Source organism: Zootoca vivipara, chromosome 5, assembly GCF_965207765.1.
Source record: "Zootoca vivipara chromosome 5, rZooViv2.hap1.1, whole genome shotgun sequence".
Taxonomy (NCBI): Eukaryota; Metazoa; Chordata; class Lepidosauria; order Squamata; family Lacertidae; genus Zootoca; species Zootoca vivipara.
In genome coordinates, this window is record NC_142588.1 from 20772121 (window position 1) to 20792761 (window position 20641).

The 20641-nt window shown below is 45.3% G+C and overlaps 1 protein-coding gene across 21 annotated transcripts in view; it reads right to left on the reverse strand.

Annotated features, from left to right (window-relative positions):
* Positions 1-3443: 3443 nt before the first annotated feature.
* The window catches only part of LDB3 (LIM domain binding 3), a 151135-nt gene continuing 133937 nt past the window's right edge, over positions 3444-20641 (reverse strand). For 13 of the 21 annotated variants that reach the window (XM_060274980.2, XM_060274979.2, XM_088670176.1 and 10 more), the window contains 5 exons: positions 12714-13035; positions 9026-9206; positions 7277-7397; positions 6774-6889; positions 6044-6340 (listed from right to left, as the gene is read on the reverse strand). In XM_060274980.2, coding sequence (XP_060130963.1) covers positions 6251-6340; positions 6774-6889; positions 7277-7397; positions 9026-9206; positions 12714-13035 — 830 coding nt within the window. In that variant the 3' untranslated portion in view covers positions 6044-6250. Of the gene's footprint in view, positions 6341-6773; positions 6890-7276; positions 7398-9025; positions 9207-12713; positions 13036-20641 lie in introns of all 21 variants that reach the window. The other 8 variants (XM_088670178.1, XM_088670179.1, XM_088670173.1 and 5 more) reach the window with 4 other exon arrangements.

Genomic DNA, 20641 nt, shown 5'->3' on the forward strand with positions numbered 1-20641 from the left:
GAGCCTTTCACCATTAATCCATTTATAATAAATTATCCTGTGATGACAAAAGAGAGGCTGAAACAGAAGGCCAACTATGACCCTTAGCGTTTTGCATTTTTGTGCTCTTTTCCATTTGGATCATATTTACAAAGTGCACCTCTGCTAGAAGGCGTTTACTTTTAGGACTTCAGAACTTTAGAAAGAACAAGGGCTTAACTCTAATCTTAGGATTGCCACCAGAAACATGAACTTTGGGGATGGGGCAGAGAGATAAGCAGCCATGGAATGGGAACTGGGGTAAGAGTTAAGCACTCCTTCCCCCCCCTCTCTCCTTTGCTCAAAATGGCCTCACAAAGCTACTTTTCCTTACAAAAAGGGCTACGATTATGCATTTGTGCATAATTTGGAGTTTGTCCCTAAGAGTCGCCTGCCTTTGGAATAATCGCTACAAATTCCCGTTTTGTTTTTAAAATGCCTTTATACTGCTATTTTATTGGTTCCTGGTTGCACTTTTGTTTTTTTGTTTTTTTTAATATTGTACAATGCTTAAGAGATTTTAAAAACAATTAAACAATTTATAATTGCTTTCACAAAATAAATAACATGACTTGGAAGTAGGCATGTGTATAATATCCATGACATTTCCTCCACCCTGGATTCTGTGTCTAGAATAATTCATATGCATCAACCAAATCTGTAACTCTTTAATAGGCATCATCCATTTAGCCTCTCCTACCCAGGGTTCTGAAGAATTCTGCATTATTTATTTTGCAAGGGCTACAGGATGGGAGGCAAAATGCGAGAGAAATGGAAGAAATGCCCAGTTTGCATATTACCTGCTTCACACATAACAGTAACCCATGGCTTTTAAAACTATGGTTTATCAAACCATGGATTAGTGTTATGTGTGAACTCAGTCCAGCAACTAAACTATGTCTTAATAAATATGTGTAAAAGTCACTCAATAATCAAGGTTTGTAGTTGGCTCTGAAATCTTAGTTAATGTTAACCATAGCTTAGTGTTACAGGCAAGCCCAGGCCTCCTCTTTAAATATGTTCAAGGAGCTGTCAACCACTCAAAGGCTACACAGCCATGAATGAAAAGGGGCAAAAAATCAAAATGCCTCAGCATTTTGGTTAATGTTAACCAAGTTGTAATGTTATGTGTGAACCTATGTATCTCAGAACTACTTTTCATAAAATAGTTGAAAACAGAAGATGGCTTTTTTATGAGAGTATTTCTGGCTGAAAATTTTTCTTTCGTTCTCTATAAAGTTGAGAAAGAATTTTCACAGCGTTGGGTCCTTTTTCTTTTTTCTTTTGAAGGGTGCAGAATATTTTATTTGTGTTGGCACATATAATCCATGCAAAGTATATTCACTCACACCTCACAAATCACACATTACAATGAACATCTGAAATAAAAACCTAGGTGTTCAAAACCAAACCCATATGTAAAAGTAAGGTCACTTGTGGTGTCAAATCAATATTTCCATACATTAAAAAAAAAAAGCAAGATGCATAGTGTGATTGCTGCAGAGACCAAATCACTGAGCTGCAAATGCTAATAACTTTCATTTTTACAAAATATCAGTACCTATTACCAAGCCTTCCTTTTAAAAATTACGTGACCTATCAGCAGATGCTAATTTTTAGTTACTGCTGCAGCTTCCATGTTACTGAATACAGAGCGAGCTTTGAAATAAATATTTCATCCAAGCTACTGACCACTGAAGGACCAAACCTGTGCCATTTGCTTGTGTGTATTGGTTTTATTTTTGTAAACTTGATTTTTTTAGCATGCAATGGTAAATTACATGAAATGCTTTTCTGAATGGCTATGACTTAGGCAACATGTATTGTCCTTGGGCAAACAGATTAAAAGCCAACTACAAAGGGGTTGCAAATCCAGATGGAAGGTTTGCCATGTGATTCAACAGGATGAGGATTGCACCCAGAAAGTTTTAAATAGATATTGGTGAGTTTCAACTTTAGAAAAAAATAAAATAAAAGTTATAGTGTTTACTTAAATATCATTTGATATAATTTATCAAATCCCCTAAAATGATTTAATGCAACTTTCACCATTTGGTCATTCACAGGTACAGTATTTGACTTCTAGGAATAAAAGAAGCAAAAATAATCACAACTCTTGCTAGTGAAACAAAATAGGGAAAAAATATTTTAGTAGGTAATAGTTACAGGTCACAAAGACAGCTGAACCTGCCTAGTGTTTTCCTTCCCTCGGTAGTTAATTTTCTACTTGACTATAGGCTCTACTCTGTATTACACATGCATATTCTTTTTCTTAAAAAGAGTGGTCTTGGCAGGGCAGATATGTGAGATACTACTTAAAGTTAACTCTTTGATGCTAGATACATTTACTGAGCAGGAAGAGCCACTGCAGATGTTACTTTCAGGCAGGCATGGCTAAACTTGGCCCTCCAGATGTTTTGGGACTGCAACTCCCATCATCCCTGGCTAACAGGACCGGTGGTCAGGGATGATGGGAATTGTAGTCCCAAAACATCTGAAGGGCCAAGTTTGGCCATGCCTGCTCAGGGCTTTGCATGTGAGAATTATTTATTTATACCCCACATTTTCCTGGCTTACAGATAAAATAGGACCAAGATAAATGGATAATGAAAATGGCAGACTTGCATGAGTCATGTAACATGGAAAGAAAAAAACCCATGGGAGATCTTATCCCCTTATCTGCAATGATTTTCTAGTCGCAGAAAGGCAACCACAATCTCCCATTTGTGCCCTCCTGTATTCTACTACTCATTTGTGCAGAGCAGCTATTTCTGCAGGTAAACTAGCTACACAGCAACAACTGCCCTGGCTCTGAGCAACCACCGGCATCAATGGAACCCTTTCCAAGTTAAACGTGTTTAGCGTCACACTCTACAACTACCACCTAAACATGCAGAGACTTCTGGCAGAGACGTATACAATAACAGGGTATTTAAATTATGGCAGGATTGTGGCAGGAAACAAGGGGGCAAATGCATCTACCACTTAGGAACAGCGGAGCAGGTGAGAGATGCTCACCGTTGTGGTTTTAGTCATCCAAATGTTACTGGAAGAGCATGGGATCCAGTCGCAGGGCAGCAACAGCAATGCTACCCCTGCAACTTAAGAATGGGCCCTAAGTGACAACTGAGTGATTAATGACAGAGTTGTCACAGTGCAGTCAACCCATGATCTGTTGTAGGGTTTGTCATTCTGTTGTGAAGCAATAAATGTGGCTCACTGTCATTTTATTGGTAGAAAGTGCCCGCCAGAGATAGTCTGAAGTGGGAAAAAGAATACTGTGATAATTGAGTCCTCCTTGTGCGTGGTTGACTTCCCAGATCACAGAAAGTTTCACTGCCACCAACTATTCTAATTGTCTCCGGTTCATAAGATGTAAAGAGAAAACCAGCATGACTCGTATATATTATTATTATTTTTTAAAAAATGTTTGACTAAAATGCTAGAGATTCTTTTAAAAGAATAATTAACCACACAGTTCTGCAGTCCTTGCTAAAATGACAAGACCAATAAGAATTAAAGTGCTGTACTTGCATATATTCTGGAGGTCAGATATGCTTAACTATCCAACATAGAGACTGAGTAAAAGGGGCAAAATGTTGCATACAAAAACATTAACCTTGTGGTTTGTCCTTCAGTCTAAGGGAAAGGGGAAAATCAGGGCAGGATCTTGCCAAAGTTGAGCACCTTTAAGTCAAATTTATTTCAACTAGATAGTAAAGCATATGCTAAACCAGGGTTTCCCAAAACTTGGGTCTCCAGCTGTTTTGGGACTACAACTCCCATCATTCCTAGCTAGCAGGACCAGTGGTCAGGGATGATGGGAATTGTAGTCCACAACAGCTGGAGACCCAAGTTTGGGAAACTCTGTGCTAAACATTCTCCTGCTGAAATCAAAAGTGGTCTTAAAAGTGCATTTTATAACTTATTTCTTTTTAAAAGGCATAGTGTTTGAGAGCAATATAAAGCAGGTGCCTCCCCCCACTTTTTGACATATAGTAAATAACAAAACACTACTTAAAAGGGGGTGCTATTTAAATACTAAATAGTCGTCCAATAGTCAACATCCTTAAAATCAATTCCAAAGCTATTTACTGGAGGGTATAACACTGGGATGATTTCAAAGTACAGTAAATGGCTTCAGATTATGACCATTTTGCGTACTCAGATGTTACTAACACAGACATACTCCTTCCATGCCTAGATCACAGATTAGGATGCTCCTCTGAGTAGACAGTTGCTTGATACTAACTGCTTAAATATCCAAACCTACAGACAGAATAAATACATGTTGCCAGTCTCAATAATATAAAAGCTACAATAAGTATACTTGTTCAGATATTGTGCATGATTTGTTCTAAAAGCGTTAAAAAGGTAAAGGGACCCCTGACCATTAGGTCCAGTCGTGACCGACTCTGGGGTTGCGTGCTCATCTCGCATTATTGGCCGAGGGAGCCGGCGTACAGCTTCCAGGTCATGTGGCCAGCATGACAAAGCCAGTTCTGGCAAACCAGAGCAGCACATGGAAACACCGTTTACCTTCCCGCTGTAGCGGTTCCTATTTATCCGGTACACTAATACTACTCTAATTTCCAAAAGCATCGTTTTCTTGCAGCAGCAAACACAATCACACTTAAGAGGTGACGTTATCTAGAGTATCTAATCACAGTTAGAACTGAGCATGCGGGTCATTCAGGGCTGCCCTGTGAATGGTATCAGTTTTAGCAGAAATAAGGGTTTGAATTGCCTCTGGCTGCTCTGGACTCCATTGTCCTTTTGGGAGCTGAGATTACACTATCTATTTTCCCTGCACCCATAAGATGAGAGGACAAGCAAGAGGAAATGTTTCTCAGTTACACAGAGAAATACAGAACGAATGCTCTCCAGCCTTTCCTCTTTCCTTATGTAGCAGCAGACTGGGGAAAACTGGTTCCCTCCTTGTGATGCTCTGAATGAGGTAATCAACAAAAACTCTATAATGCTATATGCTCTCTGTTGCTTCTCTTCTTCTTAACAGGAATCATAGTCAACCAGCTGATTTCCTCCCTGCTCGCTCTTCCTACCAACCACCCCAACAAACAAGTCCCTTTGTACATATCCAGAGCCTTGTGGCAACAGCTTCTCTGTAGCTCTATCCCACAGGATTGTGAACACCAGAACAACTTGGGCAAAGCTGACTGCGCGGTTTCTCCTTCCCTCTCACACGATCACTACCCAAATGCCACTCTCTTTTCTGGCGGGAAGACTCATGCATGAGCCCTGTACATGTGGTTGTGGTATAGGCATGCACGTGTCATGGCCACATGGGATAGCGTCACAGGAAATGTCTACCATGCAACTTCAGGTATGGGCAAAATAGGCCTGAGCTTACTCCACACTCTATCCCACTAATATCAGGGGCAATTCACAAGACCATTGCTCTAATAAAGCGAGGATGAAGGAGATGCATGGGGACCCAGGATGTGGCTTATTTCCATTCAAGTATTGACCAGTTGGGAGGGAACACAATGCTCATGCAAGGAAAGGACCACATCACTGGCCCCGCCTTCCAAGATTCCTCCATATTCAGTTACCAGGGTGATGTGGAACTGTGCATACTAGAAGGAAGGCAGTTCCACATCAGTGTGATGAAGTACGGACATGCCCTTTGTTGTGTTCTGGTTTCAAGCCTTGATGACGTTAACCAATGGGGTGTTTTTAGTTAACGCTATGAGGTTCATAAAAGTCATTCTAGAGTCTAAACTGTGTTTGTTTTGTGAGGAACACTTAGTTGACCTATCACTACAGACTATAAAAGTTACGCTACGCCTACTATTTTGGCACTTTGAGTTGTAAAGTAAAACTAATAATGGTGTTTTTACTTTAAAGCACTGTTGCGTAGTATAAGCTTTAAGTGTACGGTGCTGAACACACACACTAGAAAATATTCAGTATTTGTAATTTTATGCAACCGTTTTATAAATGATCCCCCCCCAATTCGTTTTTGCTCAACACTTTGCAGCAATGTTTCACTGTCAAGGTTTGAATATTCATTTCCTTTTTTAATATGAAGTATGTAAGAGAAAGATCTGCACATAGAAAAAGCAGCTGAATTCAATGTCAGAAGGTTAGAAATTCATTACCTCCCCTGACCCCTCCCGTCCCAGTCATGTGAAATCCATAACTATCTATATTTCGTTTGTTGAGCCAACTCCTAAACTTTTCACTTTGCCTTTAGCTTCTAGTTCTTCCTTTAGACGTTGATAGCGTGTGCATGCTTCTTGCATAGCGGCTTATCCTTCTTTGAATAAAATGGCTGGCCTTCCAAATTCACATGGCACACCTGAAATTTAAGAACACAGGGATATTATGTGTAATCAAAGAGGGTGAAAAGCAGCATTCAAACTTTGCGAGTTCAACAAAATGGCATGCGAGTCCACCCCTAAGAGGAGGAGGAGGCACTAACCTAGGCAGCAAGAGCACACAAAAACATAGGCAGTGGTGGCAGGTCCTTTAGGGTGTATGGGGTACTATCCGCCCCCCCCAACCTCAGTCTGCCCTCAGGAAGCCCCCATCTGCACCAAGTGAAAAATGCCTTGGAGGTAGAAAGCTAGTGCATCAGGAAGAGCCCTCCTATATAGTGAACCTCCCACCCACTGCAGTCAGAATGCTACAGCCCAGAAAGAAACTGAAGACGTGCCACGAATTTGCTGCATGGGAAGATTAGCAACAGGAGAACTGCAAAGCCCCAGTATGTTTTGATGCAAGAAACTTACAGCACAAATGAAACAGGTGTCATGCCAAGTGTGTCCAAGGGCTTCGATGAACTTGTCTCCTGCTTCGACAGGGAAGTCGCATCCATGGCATTTGGTGCTGAACAAGGCCACATAGTCTATAAGCGGAAACAAACAAACAAACAAACAACATTTAGAACGCAAAGCAGCTAACTTTCTTCCAAAACACAGATCTGCTGGGTTTATTGTTGCTCAGAATTCCGTTTTTCTGCCTCGTGAACTTGTTCTGGAATGGCTCATTTCTCTCCTTCTGCCACCCATCCAAAACATCTGAGGGCAAATCCATGTGCAAAGTGTGGGCACGATTTCGAATGAGAGGGTTGGCGGGGAGAATAGGCGCAGTGCCCGGTTATTCCATTCTCTTGGGAAGCCACGCTTTTTGCTTGCGTGCAGAGGTTTCCGAAAGAACAGAGGGCTGGGGGAAGCATATCACTGAGGAACATTGTCCGTAAGATTTCCAGGAGCATTAGCTGGGTGTGCAATACCTTTCTCACAGTAGGGCTCTCCATCCTCCATATGGAAGAGGCTATTCCCAAATGGCTTCCTGCAGGCAGCACAGACAAAGCAAGTTGTGTGCCAAGTCTGCCGAAGGGCATGCATCACTTCCTGAAAGGCAAGCAGAGCAGCAGATGTATTGTGCACTACTGAAAGGGCATTCACGGAGAGAGAGACAGATGTGTCAGGCCAGGGCAGTGAAGGATAGGAGGACGATATGTTCCTCCTCAACTGGAGGGAAGAAGCCTTGGGCCAAGTGGAGTGCGGACGGGGGTTAACCCTTCCCTCGCCAAGTGGCTTTCTCCCACAAATCTGCACTGACAAATGTTTTGCCACAGCTGACACAGATCTGGAATCTCGGCAGGGGGCAAATCAGCTGGTAGGAAAGGGGTGTGTATGGATTAATCATCTCCCACCTGCCCCAAACTTCTCTACAACACATCTTCCTAGGCCCTATTTCCCCAGAAACAGTGAGTGGGCTTTAAGAGCTCACAAGGTCAATGTGGCCTACAATCTGGGTTTAAAATAATCAAGTTCCTCCCTCTAGGTTTCGGCATCAGCTCAGATGTCTTTTTTAGATGCGAGAATACAAGCCTAGGCTGGCACTTTTTATTTTTGGGGAAAAGCCCAGAGCCCCTTAAGCAGATGAGCACAGAACTGCAGTTGCCCCACAGGTGACAATTAAGGTTAGGGCTGCGAGAGGATATTTATGGAGGCCAGAGCCAATGAGACAAGGTCCTCTGGCAGAGACATCATTTCTTGCTGCCCATCTTGCCGGGATGGGCAAGGGATTTCAGTTATGGACCAAGACCCTTGAACAAGCTTTAGAGACCTACTTTTGGACAGCAGCCATGGAGGACCCCAGTCTCAACTGGAGCCCATGCCAGTTTCTTACCAACCCCCTGCTCTGCCGGCAGGGAGGGGGAGTGACTTTGGGCAGAAATCTGACTTGGCACAGCTTGGGGTCCTGCATGGCTGCTTTTCTATCACAATAAAAATAGCCAGTTAAGTGCACATTTTAAAGAGCATTTTTAACAAAGGAATGTATCTGGAGAAGTGTGCATGCACGTGAAAGTTCATACCAGTGACAAACTTAGTTGGTCTCTAAGGTGCTACTGGAAGGAATTTTTTTATTTTGTTTTAACAAATGAGAGAGAGAGAAGGGAGAGAAAGAGAGAGAGAAAGAACACAGAGTAATTTATGCACCACTCTGGCCACAGCTAATTACATGTTAGGCAATTGTTTAAATGTGCAGGTGGTGCTATAGGAAATGTTTCCTCTTTTCAGCTTTTTAATTCATACTTACACAGATATTATGCAATTTGATCTGATGCTCTGCCCTTTTCGCCTACTGCCGACAGCCCACCATCATTTAGGTCAGTAGCATGTCTCATTAGTGAGTCACTGTTAGCAAGTTTAATTAACTTTAATGAATGCGTTGCAAAACAACCCGGTAAATGAGCTTAGATTAAGTTATGGAGTTCACAGAAAACAAAATTCAGGTTGCAAAGAGAGGCATGTTTGCTCACTGGCTTAAAGAAAAGCCTGTCAGTCATGGGCAGCACATGTGCCTTACAACCTGATCAGAAGCTGAACCAAATGGAAGCCAAGACAGTATCCTCAGGTTGTGGCGAGGTCACAATCCATCCTTTTTGATTGCTACCTTCTGGGCCTAACTCTGCCAGAACTCTGCCACACGTCTTCTGCTGGCATTTGGCTGTGTTTGCTTGCAGACTTACCCCCATGATCTTAGTGTGGCATCTGGCACAGGTAGGGGCAAAGAATTGCTCATAGCAACGCTCACAGTACACACTGTTCTGCTCCTCAACAAAGCCGACGTCAGCCAGGGATGCCTTGCAGTAAGCGCAGTAGAATTCCTCGGGATGCCAAGAACGACCCATGGCTACCAGGAAAGGACCCCTGCAAAACACAGCCAGCATTTAAATGGCAGGACAGAAACATCCAAAGGTTGCAAATGTGAAGGACAGATCACATTGCTCTTATGTCCCCTCATTTGCTCTGGCTTTCCTCACTGAATCCCGGGAAAGGGCAGTTTGATGTGGGTCCTGAAAAACCGTCTCCCAGAGGAAAAGTTGTGTCAGTCTGTTGCAACAAAGAGAGTCTTGTTGCACCTTAAAGGCTAATACATTTATTGTGGCATAAGCTTTAGCAAGGCCCAAGACTTCTGTTTGGCGGTCTGGCTCTAGGGGTACCAATGGAAGGAAGAGCATCTACACACATGGAGATTACACTACTTTTCCATCCTCCCGAAAAAGCCAGACTTCCTGCAACCTAAGAAAAGACAGAAGAACCACAGGGAAAACACAGGATGACAATGACTGGGTGATGGTGCCATGTAGATGCCCCTTAAAAAGTGAGTGAACGCATGGCACTTTCATGCTCGATACTTGGAGCAGGAAAACCCTAAGGCGCCACAACAGAATTGTCTGTTAAAATATTGCAAGCATCTCTCCCAAACTATGATTCCTAAAAGCTGTTGCAAAGAAGGGATCACTTCTAAGTTCAAATCTGAAAATGTAGAAATGCCCCAGGTCTACTGAGCTGAAAAATCTGAATGACGCTGACTTAGTGTTGCTATCAGGAGAATTAGATAAAGTAGGCATAATTAAAAATGCTGTTTCTTTGTATTCAGACTTGGATAAGAGCAGTTTGTACTCTCAACCAGATAAGTAGAAATGACACCTTGGGACATAATTCAAGTGCCTTGCATATGCTTCCACTGTCGTTAGTGAGTCTTAAGTGCATATAAGGACCTAGTTTTGAATGCATACCAGCTCTGAAGAGTACATAAGAACAAGGCAGATGGTGATATATTCCTACTGAGTATAGACGATGCATAGGTAGTCTTATTTCCCAAAAGCGCTAATAATAATTGTTTGGTTCTCTACCATGCTGGCAGGCGCTAGATACAAAAGCCTGGGAGAAATTCTACTCCAATATGGCCTATACCAGGGGTCAGCAAACTTTTTCAGCAGGGGGCCAGTCCACTGTCCCTCAGACCTGGGGGGGGGCTATATTGGGGGGGGGAAGGGAGGGAGAACAAATTCCTATGCCCCACAAATGCCCCAGAGATGCATTTTAAATAAAAGGAAACATTCTACTCATGTAAAAACACGCTGATTCCCGGTCCATCTGCGGGCCGGATTCAGAAGGCGATTGGGGCCAGATCCGGTCCCTGGGCCTTAGTTCGCCTACCCATGGCCTATACGAATTGTTGTTGTTGTTGTTGTTTGCAAGGTAAGGAGATTAGTAGCAGCAGCAGCATGAGAAAGGTGATCAATTCCATGGATCACCCTAACAGAGAAGATGTTGCCTGCCTTGCACATAGAGCTTAGGTAAAGGGTAAAGGGACCCCTGACCATTAGGTCCAGTCGTGACCGACTCTGGGGTTGCGCGCTCATCTCGCATTATTGGCCGAGGGAGCCGGCGTATAGCTTCCAGGTCATGTGGCCAGCATGACAAAGCCGCTTCTGGCAAACCAGAGCAGCACATGGAAACGCCGTTTACCTTCCCGCTGTAGCGGTTCCTATTTATCTACTTGCATTTTGACGTGCTTTCGAACTGCTAGGTTGGCAGGAGCTGGGACCAAGCAACGGGAGCTCACCCCGTCACAGGGATTCGAACCGCCGACCTTCTGATCAGCAAGCCCTAGGCTCAGTGGTTTATTAGCTTTGGGCAAAATCCAATCAAAAGACCCTTGCAACAGTGTGCCCCAAGGCCAAATTTAATCAGAGTGACTAACACCAATTGCCTCTGCAGAAGACAATCTTATCAGGGTGGGGAGCATCCTGACCATAAATGCAGAGTGAAAAGAGGCATAGGAAATTGAAGGCTGTCTAGGAAGGAAGGACACCTTACCCCCAAGGGTCTAAAAACTGGGCTTCTAAGGCCACTCCCAGTTTCCTTTGTGTGGTACCACTCTTGTTGCTGGGTCACTTTGCTGCTGAAAATCCCTCCTGCTGAGAGCCAGTATCCGAGGTCTGACTCCATCATCTTCCCCTGCTTTTCCTTCACTGCCTCTGGTTTTTGCACCTCTGGGTCCCTGCTTGCTGCTAAGGGTTCAGAAGTCCTTTCCAGGGCTCGCCTTCAGGGCTTGTCCACATGCCTGCTTGTCCATGCCTAGGCATGGGTCCAAGCAGTTTTGCCTTTCCCCACCGCTATCCCCAAGGAAACCTCCTGTTGTTGTTTAGTTGTTTAGTCGTGTCCGACTCTTCGTGACCCCATGGACCAGAGCACGGCAGGCACTCCTGTCTTCCACTGCCTCCCGCAGTTTGGTCAGACTCATGTTGGTAGCATCGAGAACACTGTCCAACCATCTCGTCCTCTGTCATTCCCTTCTCCTTGTGCCCTCAATCTTTCCCAGCATCAGGGTCTTTTCCAGGGAGTCTTCTCTTCTCATGAGGTGGCCAAAGTATTGGAGCCTCAGCTTCAGGATCTGTCCTTCCAGTGAGCACTCAGGGCTGATTTCCTTCAGAATGGATAGGTTTGATCTTCTTGCAGTCCATGGGACTCTCAAGAGTCTCCCCCAGCACCATAATTCAAAAGCATCATTTCAAGGAAATCTATTTAGTGCTAAATCGGAGCAGACATCACTCTGGAGAAAACCTGATTGATGCTTGCTCCAATTCAGTAGTAAATAGCAGGTTTTCCTGGGGGGGGGGATGGGAAGGAGCCCTCTGTTTCTGCTCCTCCAGGGTCCTGCTTGCTAAAGCAGAGATCCTTGTTCAAAAGTCCTTTTCAGGGCTGCTTTCCTTCTTCATCCTGCCTGATCCAGGTTTTTCAGTGCACCCCAGTTTTGCTGCCCATCAGGGTGGTAAAGCTAGCTTTATACAGTTGTACCTTGGAAGTCGAACGGAATCCGTTCCAACATGTTCAGAAACCAAGGCGCGGCTTCCGGTTCCTGCAGCCATTCAGAAGCCACTTCGGACATTCAGGTTCCAAAGAACATTTGCAAACCAGAACACTCACTTCCGGGTTTGCGGCATTTGGGAGCCAAAACGTTCGACTTGCAAGGCGTTCGACTTCCGAGGCACAACTGTACTGTCTTTCGGAGATCCTTCCACTACAGGTTGTAGCTGCCGCACCAGCTCCATCTTCTCTACATGACTGTGTGTTTGACAAATATTTTAGCCCTTCCTTAAGTCAGCCTTCCACAAAGCTTGTGCTGGCTGCACGTGGCCAAGGCCTAGTTTTTGAGTCCAGGGAGAAATAGCAGTGTCTCAGCAGCAGCAGCAGCAGCAACAACACGCCTTTCCTCCTGTCTTAAGGGAAGCTCCCTCCCTGTTCCTGATCGTCATGGCCAAAGCCCTGCGAAACCTTGTAGGAATCCTGGCCCACTGGTCTAAATTGCTCTGTGATGTGATGCTTTCCCATCCCCCCTCCCTCCGATGAGTCTCATGGGCATACCTGATGATGCTATTACAGTGTCCGCACAGTGGAGTCCGGCTGCTGGCTGGGAAGCGCTCAGCCCTCTGAATCGTTCCCCGGGCAACTGCCGGAGCCTGGGAAGAGGCCGGGATGGAAGGAGGTGGGTACGTGGGGGCCGAGGCTGGCGGGGGTGGCACCGGAGCCCCCCGTGGCAGGATATGCTTGGTGACAGTGGTGGTGCTTTTCCCCGGAGCAAACTTCTGGGAGAAGGAGTCGTCCGTGACCCAGGGAGGGCGGCTTGAAGGCTCCGCTTGGCTTGGAGCTTGGGTGTGTACAGGCATTGGGGCTGGCGCCGGAGCTGCTGTTAAGGAAAGGAAACAGTGTTCATCCAGCTGCCTTTACTTTCGCTACTGCAAGCCGCAGTATTGACCAGAACCTCCTTCAAGCCACAATGGCCTCAGGTGACCCCCAACTGCCGCCCAGCCCATTATCACAAATCAAGTGCTGCTCAGCTGATCCAAGGATATCAGATAAGCCCCTGTCTCTGGAGCCAAATCAACGATAAAAGCCACTGCCAGAGTCTCGGTTTGGCCATGATTATCAAGGTCACCTCCAGTAACATTGCAGCAGCAGCAAGGTTTTATTCAGGGAGGTGGAGGGAGAAAATACATCCAGTGCATTTGGATGAATTCAGTATGCAGCATGCTATTGATATCTATGCAAACCTGAAGGACTTATCTTATCCGCTGCAGCAAAATATGGAAAGTCCTTGGGTTGATGCAGTCAGAAGTTAAGACCCCCTGTTTCAAGGGGGCTTAATTCCAGGTAGGTGGGCAAATGTGTGCGCATGGACGTATATCGTTGGAGACTGGTTAGGGTGAATGCGGAACTTCAGCCAGCCCCCACCTTCCTGGCTCCTTATTTATATCCAGTCTAGAGTATGGCATTGGCTGTTTTGCTTCCTCCTCCTCCTCCTCAAGTCTCAATGTTGTCATTATGTAACTCAGTAGGGAGGAGGATGGGGGCAAAAGCTTAGATCTGCCTGGCATTGGCTATGGCGCCACCTACTGGTGGTCTCCCTGCCTTCCACCCTACCAGTTCCAATAGGTGCCAGCCAGCACTGTAGCACACCCACCCACACAGTAATTGAAAAAGGGTGCCAGACATGGGCATAGCCAGGATTTTTGTTGGGGGGGGCAGGCTTTTGTTGGGGGGGGAACCTCAGATGTGTATTGATTTTTACTGGTTTTCTGGGGGGCAGCAGTCTCCCCTCTCTCTCCCCCCCCCCTGTTTATGCGCATGGTGTCAGTGGCTTTATTCCAGTTTGATTCCTCTGAACTGGGCAGAAGCTTTTGTGTTCCTGTGCAACCAACAAAACAGCAACTTTTTCCTTTCTCCAGAAAGAAACGTGTCTGGGCAAATTCCCCAGAAAGACAGGCTTGCAACTCAGTTCTCATGCATTGCACTGCATAGTGCTTTTGAATGGAGGACAGCTGCAGGGACTCCTCATTCCCCCCACCCAGGAATGGGAAGTATTTTTGTCTCCATCATAATGCTGTGTTTCCTGACTCTTACCCCCTCCCCTTCATGTCCCTCTCTACTTCTATTAAAAGCACGCTGGGCCTTGCCTTTCTTCCTGAAATGCACTGCCTCCAACCAGACCTCCCTGCTCCCCCACCCTCATTTGTTGCTGGTTCCTTTCCAAGACTGCTCACTTTTCCAAAGTGTGAGCTTGATCTGATCTGCTGGCCGCAGCTAAATTCCCTAGGACTTCTTGACGCACAGCTGTGGTATTGTCTGGTGGCTTCCTGACCTCTCCCCTCCCTCCCTCCCTCCCTCCTTCATACATACATACATGCACACCGATCCATAGGGTCCCTCCTGAAATTCAGCTGCCTTTTGAGAATGCCCCCATTGTGCTGGGCTCTAATATTATGCTCCGCCTTAGGTATAATGCCTCCATTCACAAACAGCTGTAATGCCCAGGTTGTAAAATAGGCAGCAGCAATTAACCCTTTGCAGGCACCAAGGAACCAGGATCTCTTCCTCCCTTCCATTCCATAAAAACATAGGAAGCTGCATTAAACCAAGTCAGCCCTTGGATCCATCTGCAACTACGGGAACTAGCAGAGGCCCTGAAGGGTTTTGGACAAGGGGCTCTGCCAGCCTTACCTGGCGTAGTCATTCTACGAATGAACCCTTCCCCCATCTATTGATTAGCCATGCTTTCATTCTCCTTGCCAGATAGGCATGTGTTTTTATGGGGTGCATTTAACTACGGCCACAGCAGTTCAGTTGCGTCCTGACAATTCATTCCTGGCCTTGCAAATCAAGAGAGCTGAGCTATAGGATCAGCAGATGGCTGTGATGTTGTTTCTTACTGGACTGCCCCACTTCAGGTGGGAGATGCTGGCTGGGGTCATTGTTTCCAAATGCAGCCGCCCAGCGGTCCCTGGGAAGCTCACAAGGCAGGGCAGCGACAGCTCTCTGCTATTGGTGTCCCTGGCACCTGGTAGGCTGCCCCCTGAACATGGAAGTTCTATTTCACTGTCATGGGTAATAGCTGTTGAGATGGACCTATGCTTTGAGAGAATGTGCCTAATCCTTCTCTAACACCATCTAACCCAGGCACCAGGCTTGATTTCAAAAGCTGCCTTCCGATGATCAGCTTGGACCTCTGGCAAGAGCCACCTGTCCTCTTCTGTGGCAGCCTGCTGAGCTGGGGTGGGGAGGGAGAAGGGGTGTAGCGGGCAGGGAGAAGAGAGAGAAAAATAAAAAGAGAAAAGGGTTTGTGTGTGTGTGTGTGAGAGAGAAACAGACAGAATGGGGGTTTTATTAGGAGGGTGAAGGGTGAGAATGTGTGAGTAAGTGAGAGAAGGAGAAAGAGAAGGGAGGAAAGAAGGAAAGGTGGCAGTGCCCAATTTTTGCTACAGCATTACTCACTGCTCAGGCCTGCACCCCTCCCAACAGAATAACCCAGAGGGAACACAGCCCTTAACAGAAAAAAAGACTGCCAAATCCTGATACAGTCAGTGGTATCAACAACACAGAGCAGGTTTCTAAACTTGAGAGTTAAAGGTATAGTGTGTAGACAGCTTTCAAGTACATTCGGAAAACGTTCTTTTCCTCAAAGATTTCTGGACACTGCAGTTTGTTAAGGGCTGGTGGGAGCTGTAATGCTGTGTGATGGGTAAACTACAATCAGGGCCGTCTTAAGCATATCCGGCGCCGTGGTGCAAAGATCCCTCTGGCACCCACCCCCTTTCCCAGAGTTGACCTTTTTTTAGGGCTGGAGGAGGCGGGCAGTGGCTGGAGGGTGGCTCCTCCGGTGGGGAAGAGGTGGAGGCTGGACGCGACGCCTCCTGGCTCAGCAGGCCGCTTCGTGCCGGTGGCCATGGCAGGCAGCACACTGAGCGAGCGGGCCTGCAGGCTAAAAGGGAAAAAACCGAGCCGACGCTCGGCGAGAGCGGTGCATACACCCTCACTCACTCAGGGTGCTCGTTTGGTGTTCCCCGGACTCTTGCCTGGCACCCTCCAGAACTTGGCACCCCGGTGCCCCACGACACTAGCCTCAATAGGTAAGACGGGTCTGAGTACAATGCCCAGAATTCTTTGAGAGAAACTGTGTGCTTTGTATGCGGTTTAAAGTCTGTGTGCTTTGTATGTGCCAAGTCTGATTCTTGCTCTGTCAATAACAAGCTTGTTTTAGATAAGCATTCTTGATGGGCACCCAATAAAATCTTGTCTCACACTCTCGCCCATATTTTAAAAACAAAAAACCCTTCTGTTTGGTTTCCCCTCCCCATTTCCCCAGCAGCTCCTACAAATATCCCTGCTTCGCAAGCAGGCACCCTCCACCTTAGCTCCAGGCTTCATATTTTTCATGCAGTAAAGGTAAACAAGAGTTTAAAGATATCTGAATCAAATCCCCAGCCCGCCTGCCCCCCACCCTAAGCCCCAGGGCACTGCTATTTCTGTCTCATGGTATTTATTAAGTCAGTAAAAATTAGAGGGCGATATTTCATCTCTAATTGCCAAGTTCAAAAGCCTCCCACCTCCACGCTCTATAATTAAACAATGTGATTCTTTGGAGTTGGTAGCGTTCCTGGTTTCCCCTCCCTCCCCGCCATCACCTCCAAGAATCAGTGCTCACTCATTTGAACATGATATCATACCTATATCTCATTATGTCATTTATATATACACCACAGTGTGGATCCCCTATCACACATTCAACATCAGAGGTGGAGGGAGGAGCAGGATCATGGCAGGAGCCTCTGCTCTCCACCCAAGTGTGTTCATTTCAGAGGTGTGCACACAAAGGGTTCCCTTTCCACAACCACAAACCCTAAAAAAGAAAACCAGGGTTCTAGATCATGTGAAAACAGCTCTACGTGCATGCAGTGTGTGTGTGTGTGTGTGTGTGTGTGTGTGTGTGTGTGTGTGTGTGTGTGAAGGTTCTCCCTTGGCCTGTGTACGTGCTATACCTTTAGAGCTCATTTGAAACACATTATTTCCCTCAGATTCTGGGCACTGGAGTTTACTTTTCACAATTAGATTTCCTAGCAACACTTAAACAAACTATGGAGCCCAGAATTCTCTGAGGGAAAGAATGTACTTTGAAAGTAGAATGCAGACCCTCCAAGCATTCCTATTTTCCAGGGACAGTCCTGGATTTACAGAAGCCATCCTGGTTTCTGATTTGATCCTGGAATGTCCTGCTTTTCCTTAGGATGTCCCTGTTTTCACTGGAGATATGTTGGAGGGTATGGAGTTATGTGACCTCCAAGTCAAGGAGATAAGTAACTATACAACCTTTAGAAGACACCTGAAGGCAGCCCTGTATAGGGAAGGTTTTTTTAAAAAAATAAATGTTTAATGTTTTATTATGTTTTCATATGTTGGAAGCTGCCCAGAGTGGCCGGGGCAAGTCAGTCAGATTGGGGGGGGATATAAATAAAAGAAATATTATTATTATGGAAGGGAACATCCCTATTTTCAACCAAGAAATGTTGGAGGGTATGAGAATGTGCACACAAATATATTTAAAGTCTTTTTAAAAAAAATGAATGTATTTTAAATGGGGTGGGGCTATCTAAATGGCACTCCTAGTGCGGGAGAGAGCACCCAACTTTCAGGCCTAGCCTTGACAAACTTTGGTCATCCAAGTAACTATGCGAGGGGGAGAAGAGATGGCCTCATTACATATATCCACATCCTAAGAAAAGGGTTGCCACGTGACCTCTTTTTCCAGGACACATCCTAGAAGTTTTCATGGGTATGTAAATGAGAGTCGTCATAGGATCAACAGTTAAAAGTAGAAGTCGGCAAATGGGTCCTCTTCTTTTGCTCTTCAAAATATGGCAACCCTAACTAATGCATTTTATGTGGTGTATTCTCAAACTCCAAACTAGCCCCACCCACTCAGTCCGGACATTAAACCAGAAGTGTTACGAAAGGCTTCCTGGGTCAGCTGGCCTCTTGCCTGCCCTACAAGTTCTTCCCTGCTCATGTGTGCTTTTCTGTATTCATTGGTTCACCTCTGACAGCCGCCTGTGGCTCAGTCTTGACAAACCATCACATTGTGGAGCAGACTGCCAGATTCCGTGCAGAAGCTCCTGGTTTCTGGTTAATGTTTTAACTTGGAGAATAGTGTTGCTATTGACTATGACAAATGCCTTTGTTCTCTGAGCATTCCAAGGCCCAGCAGCCTAAACTTGGCTACACAAGGACTTGTAAGGAACACATTCCTGTATGAAGTGCTCTTGCATAGCAGACCTTCCTTTAGACCCATTCCACTTTAGCTGCATCTATCTCTATCTATCTATCTATCTATCTATCTATCTATCTAGCTATCTAGCTATCTAGCTATCTAGCTATCTAGCTATCTAGCTATCTAGCTATCTAGCTATCTAGCTATCTATCTCTATCATCTATCGATCAATCAATCAATCAGTCTATCTATCATCTACTGTATCTATCTATCTATCTATCTATCTATCTATCTATCTATCTATCTATCTATCTATCTATCTATCTATCTATCTATCTAATCTATATCTATCCTTGAAGAAGGATCTCCTACACTCTGATTATACAATGCAACCCCTCAGAAAGTTTAGTCAGAAGTAAGCCAACTGTGTTCAACAGGACTTACTCACAGGTAAGTGGATTTTTTGGCTTAAATATTTTTCTTTTCTTTTCTTTTATCCACTCCCAGGTAAGTTTGCTGAGAACTTCAAAATAGGTTGGGTGGTTTTTCTTTTCTTTTTTACACATCTAATTTACTTTCAAATTCTCTCACTTCAAAGCATTTCAGACATGGGGGTACTTGGATGGTACTGTCCTCTCACATGTAAGGGCAGTGTTAGCGCAGCGCTGCTTACTGTAATTTCAAGTGCCCTCGTGTCAAATCCCCCCCCCCTGCAGAAAAGTCAGTTTGAATTATACATGTGACAGGATGGCTGGAACGGACTATATTTAGGCTGCAGGTGAGGGAATGCCATTTTTAATGCCCCCCCCCCGGTAAGGAAAAATACCCTATAAATAAAAAGCTAGCAAGGAAGTGAGAAAGGTTCTAGCCCAACGTGATCCCGATTGTCCTAGCTTTCTGCTTTCAATGAGGTTTTAAAAATAAATAGGTAAGAGAACACTTTAAAATATGATCCCCACCTAGGGCCTTAAGTGAGGTTCATCCTATCCTATCCTATTTATTATTATTATTATTATTATTATTATTATTATTATTATTATTTATTATTTCAGGTTCTAGCGCACCCTCTTTTGATCCACAACCCTAAGGCAGGTTAAAGCACGGCACATTAACAACAATAAAAACACAGTAACTTAAATGTAACTGCTAAAACACTATCTAAAAATCTAACTCTCTTGTTACAGGCCCTCCAACTGTCCCCTTTTTACTGGTACATCCTGGAATTACAGAAGCCACCCTGGCTTCTGATTCAATCCCAGAGTGTCCTGGCATTTCAGCCAAGAGGGACCAAAAGAGTGCGGAACCAAAAGACATGTGTTTTGGCTCCATACTTTGCCGCTGCCAGCCGGCACACACGCACAAGGTGGGCCGCTGCTTCCTGAAATAGAGCGCCACTTCCAGAAGTACGCCGCTGTGGCCTTCCTCATGTGTTTGTGGCCACAGTGGCGGGTGTGCGGCAGTATGTGGTTTTGTGCAGTGGCGGGGGCATGCACACTCTTGAATTGGCAAAGCTTTGGCAGGGGATTTTGGGGGGTGCAAGGATGTGAACGGTATGGTGGCAAAGGACTAGTCGGAGTGTGTATGTCCCAAATTCTTCTTCAGAAATGTTGGGGTGTATGCTATTAACAAGACAGACAATAGGGGGGGGATGACACACAAGCTCATTTCAAAATGACTCCAGAGTTATTTTTGTTTTAAGTATCAAGTTCAGCCTGGCCAGAAATACGCATAGCTACCCATGGAACGAGACCGCCTGCACATCTGCAATCGGAGCCCGTTCAAACAAGTGCAAAGGCTTATGGGATCCTCCCTTCCTTTTCCTGGCAGCTTCTCACACTGTATTGCCAGCAGCTTCTCGAAATTCTTCCAAGAAGCGGCTTGCGATACAGTGGAGTTGCTTGTCTTTCCTGACAGTCAGCGACCCACCTCCGGGGAAAGGGCTGAAAGGGACTGTCACCTCTTTCTGACAGCATGTCAGGCCCATTCCTGACATCTGAATCTGCTCCAGTCCTACTGCCTGGGAGTTGAAATAGCAGTCAGCCTGTAGATTGCTCAGCGCTCTGACAAAATTATGAAAAAGAACTAGGGCATCCTGCCACCTTGTGACTGGATTCGGAAACAGCAACCTGCAATCCTACGACAGATTTCTGAAAAAGTGATTAGGTTCCCAAAAGCATGCTGAGGGTGTCTTGTTTTATTTTAAAGTAAACCAAAGGACATCAAACGACTGCTAAGCTATGTAAGAATTCTTAAT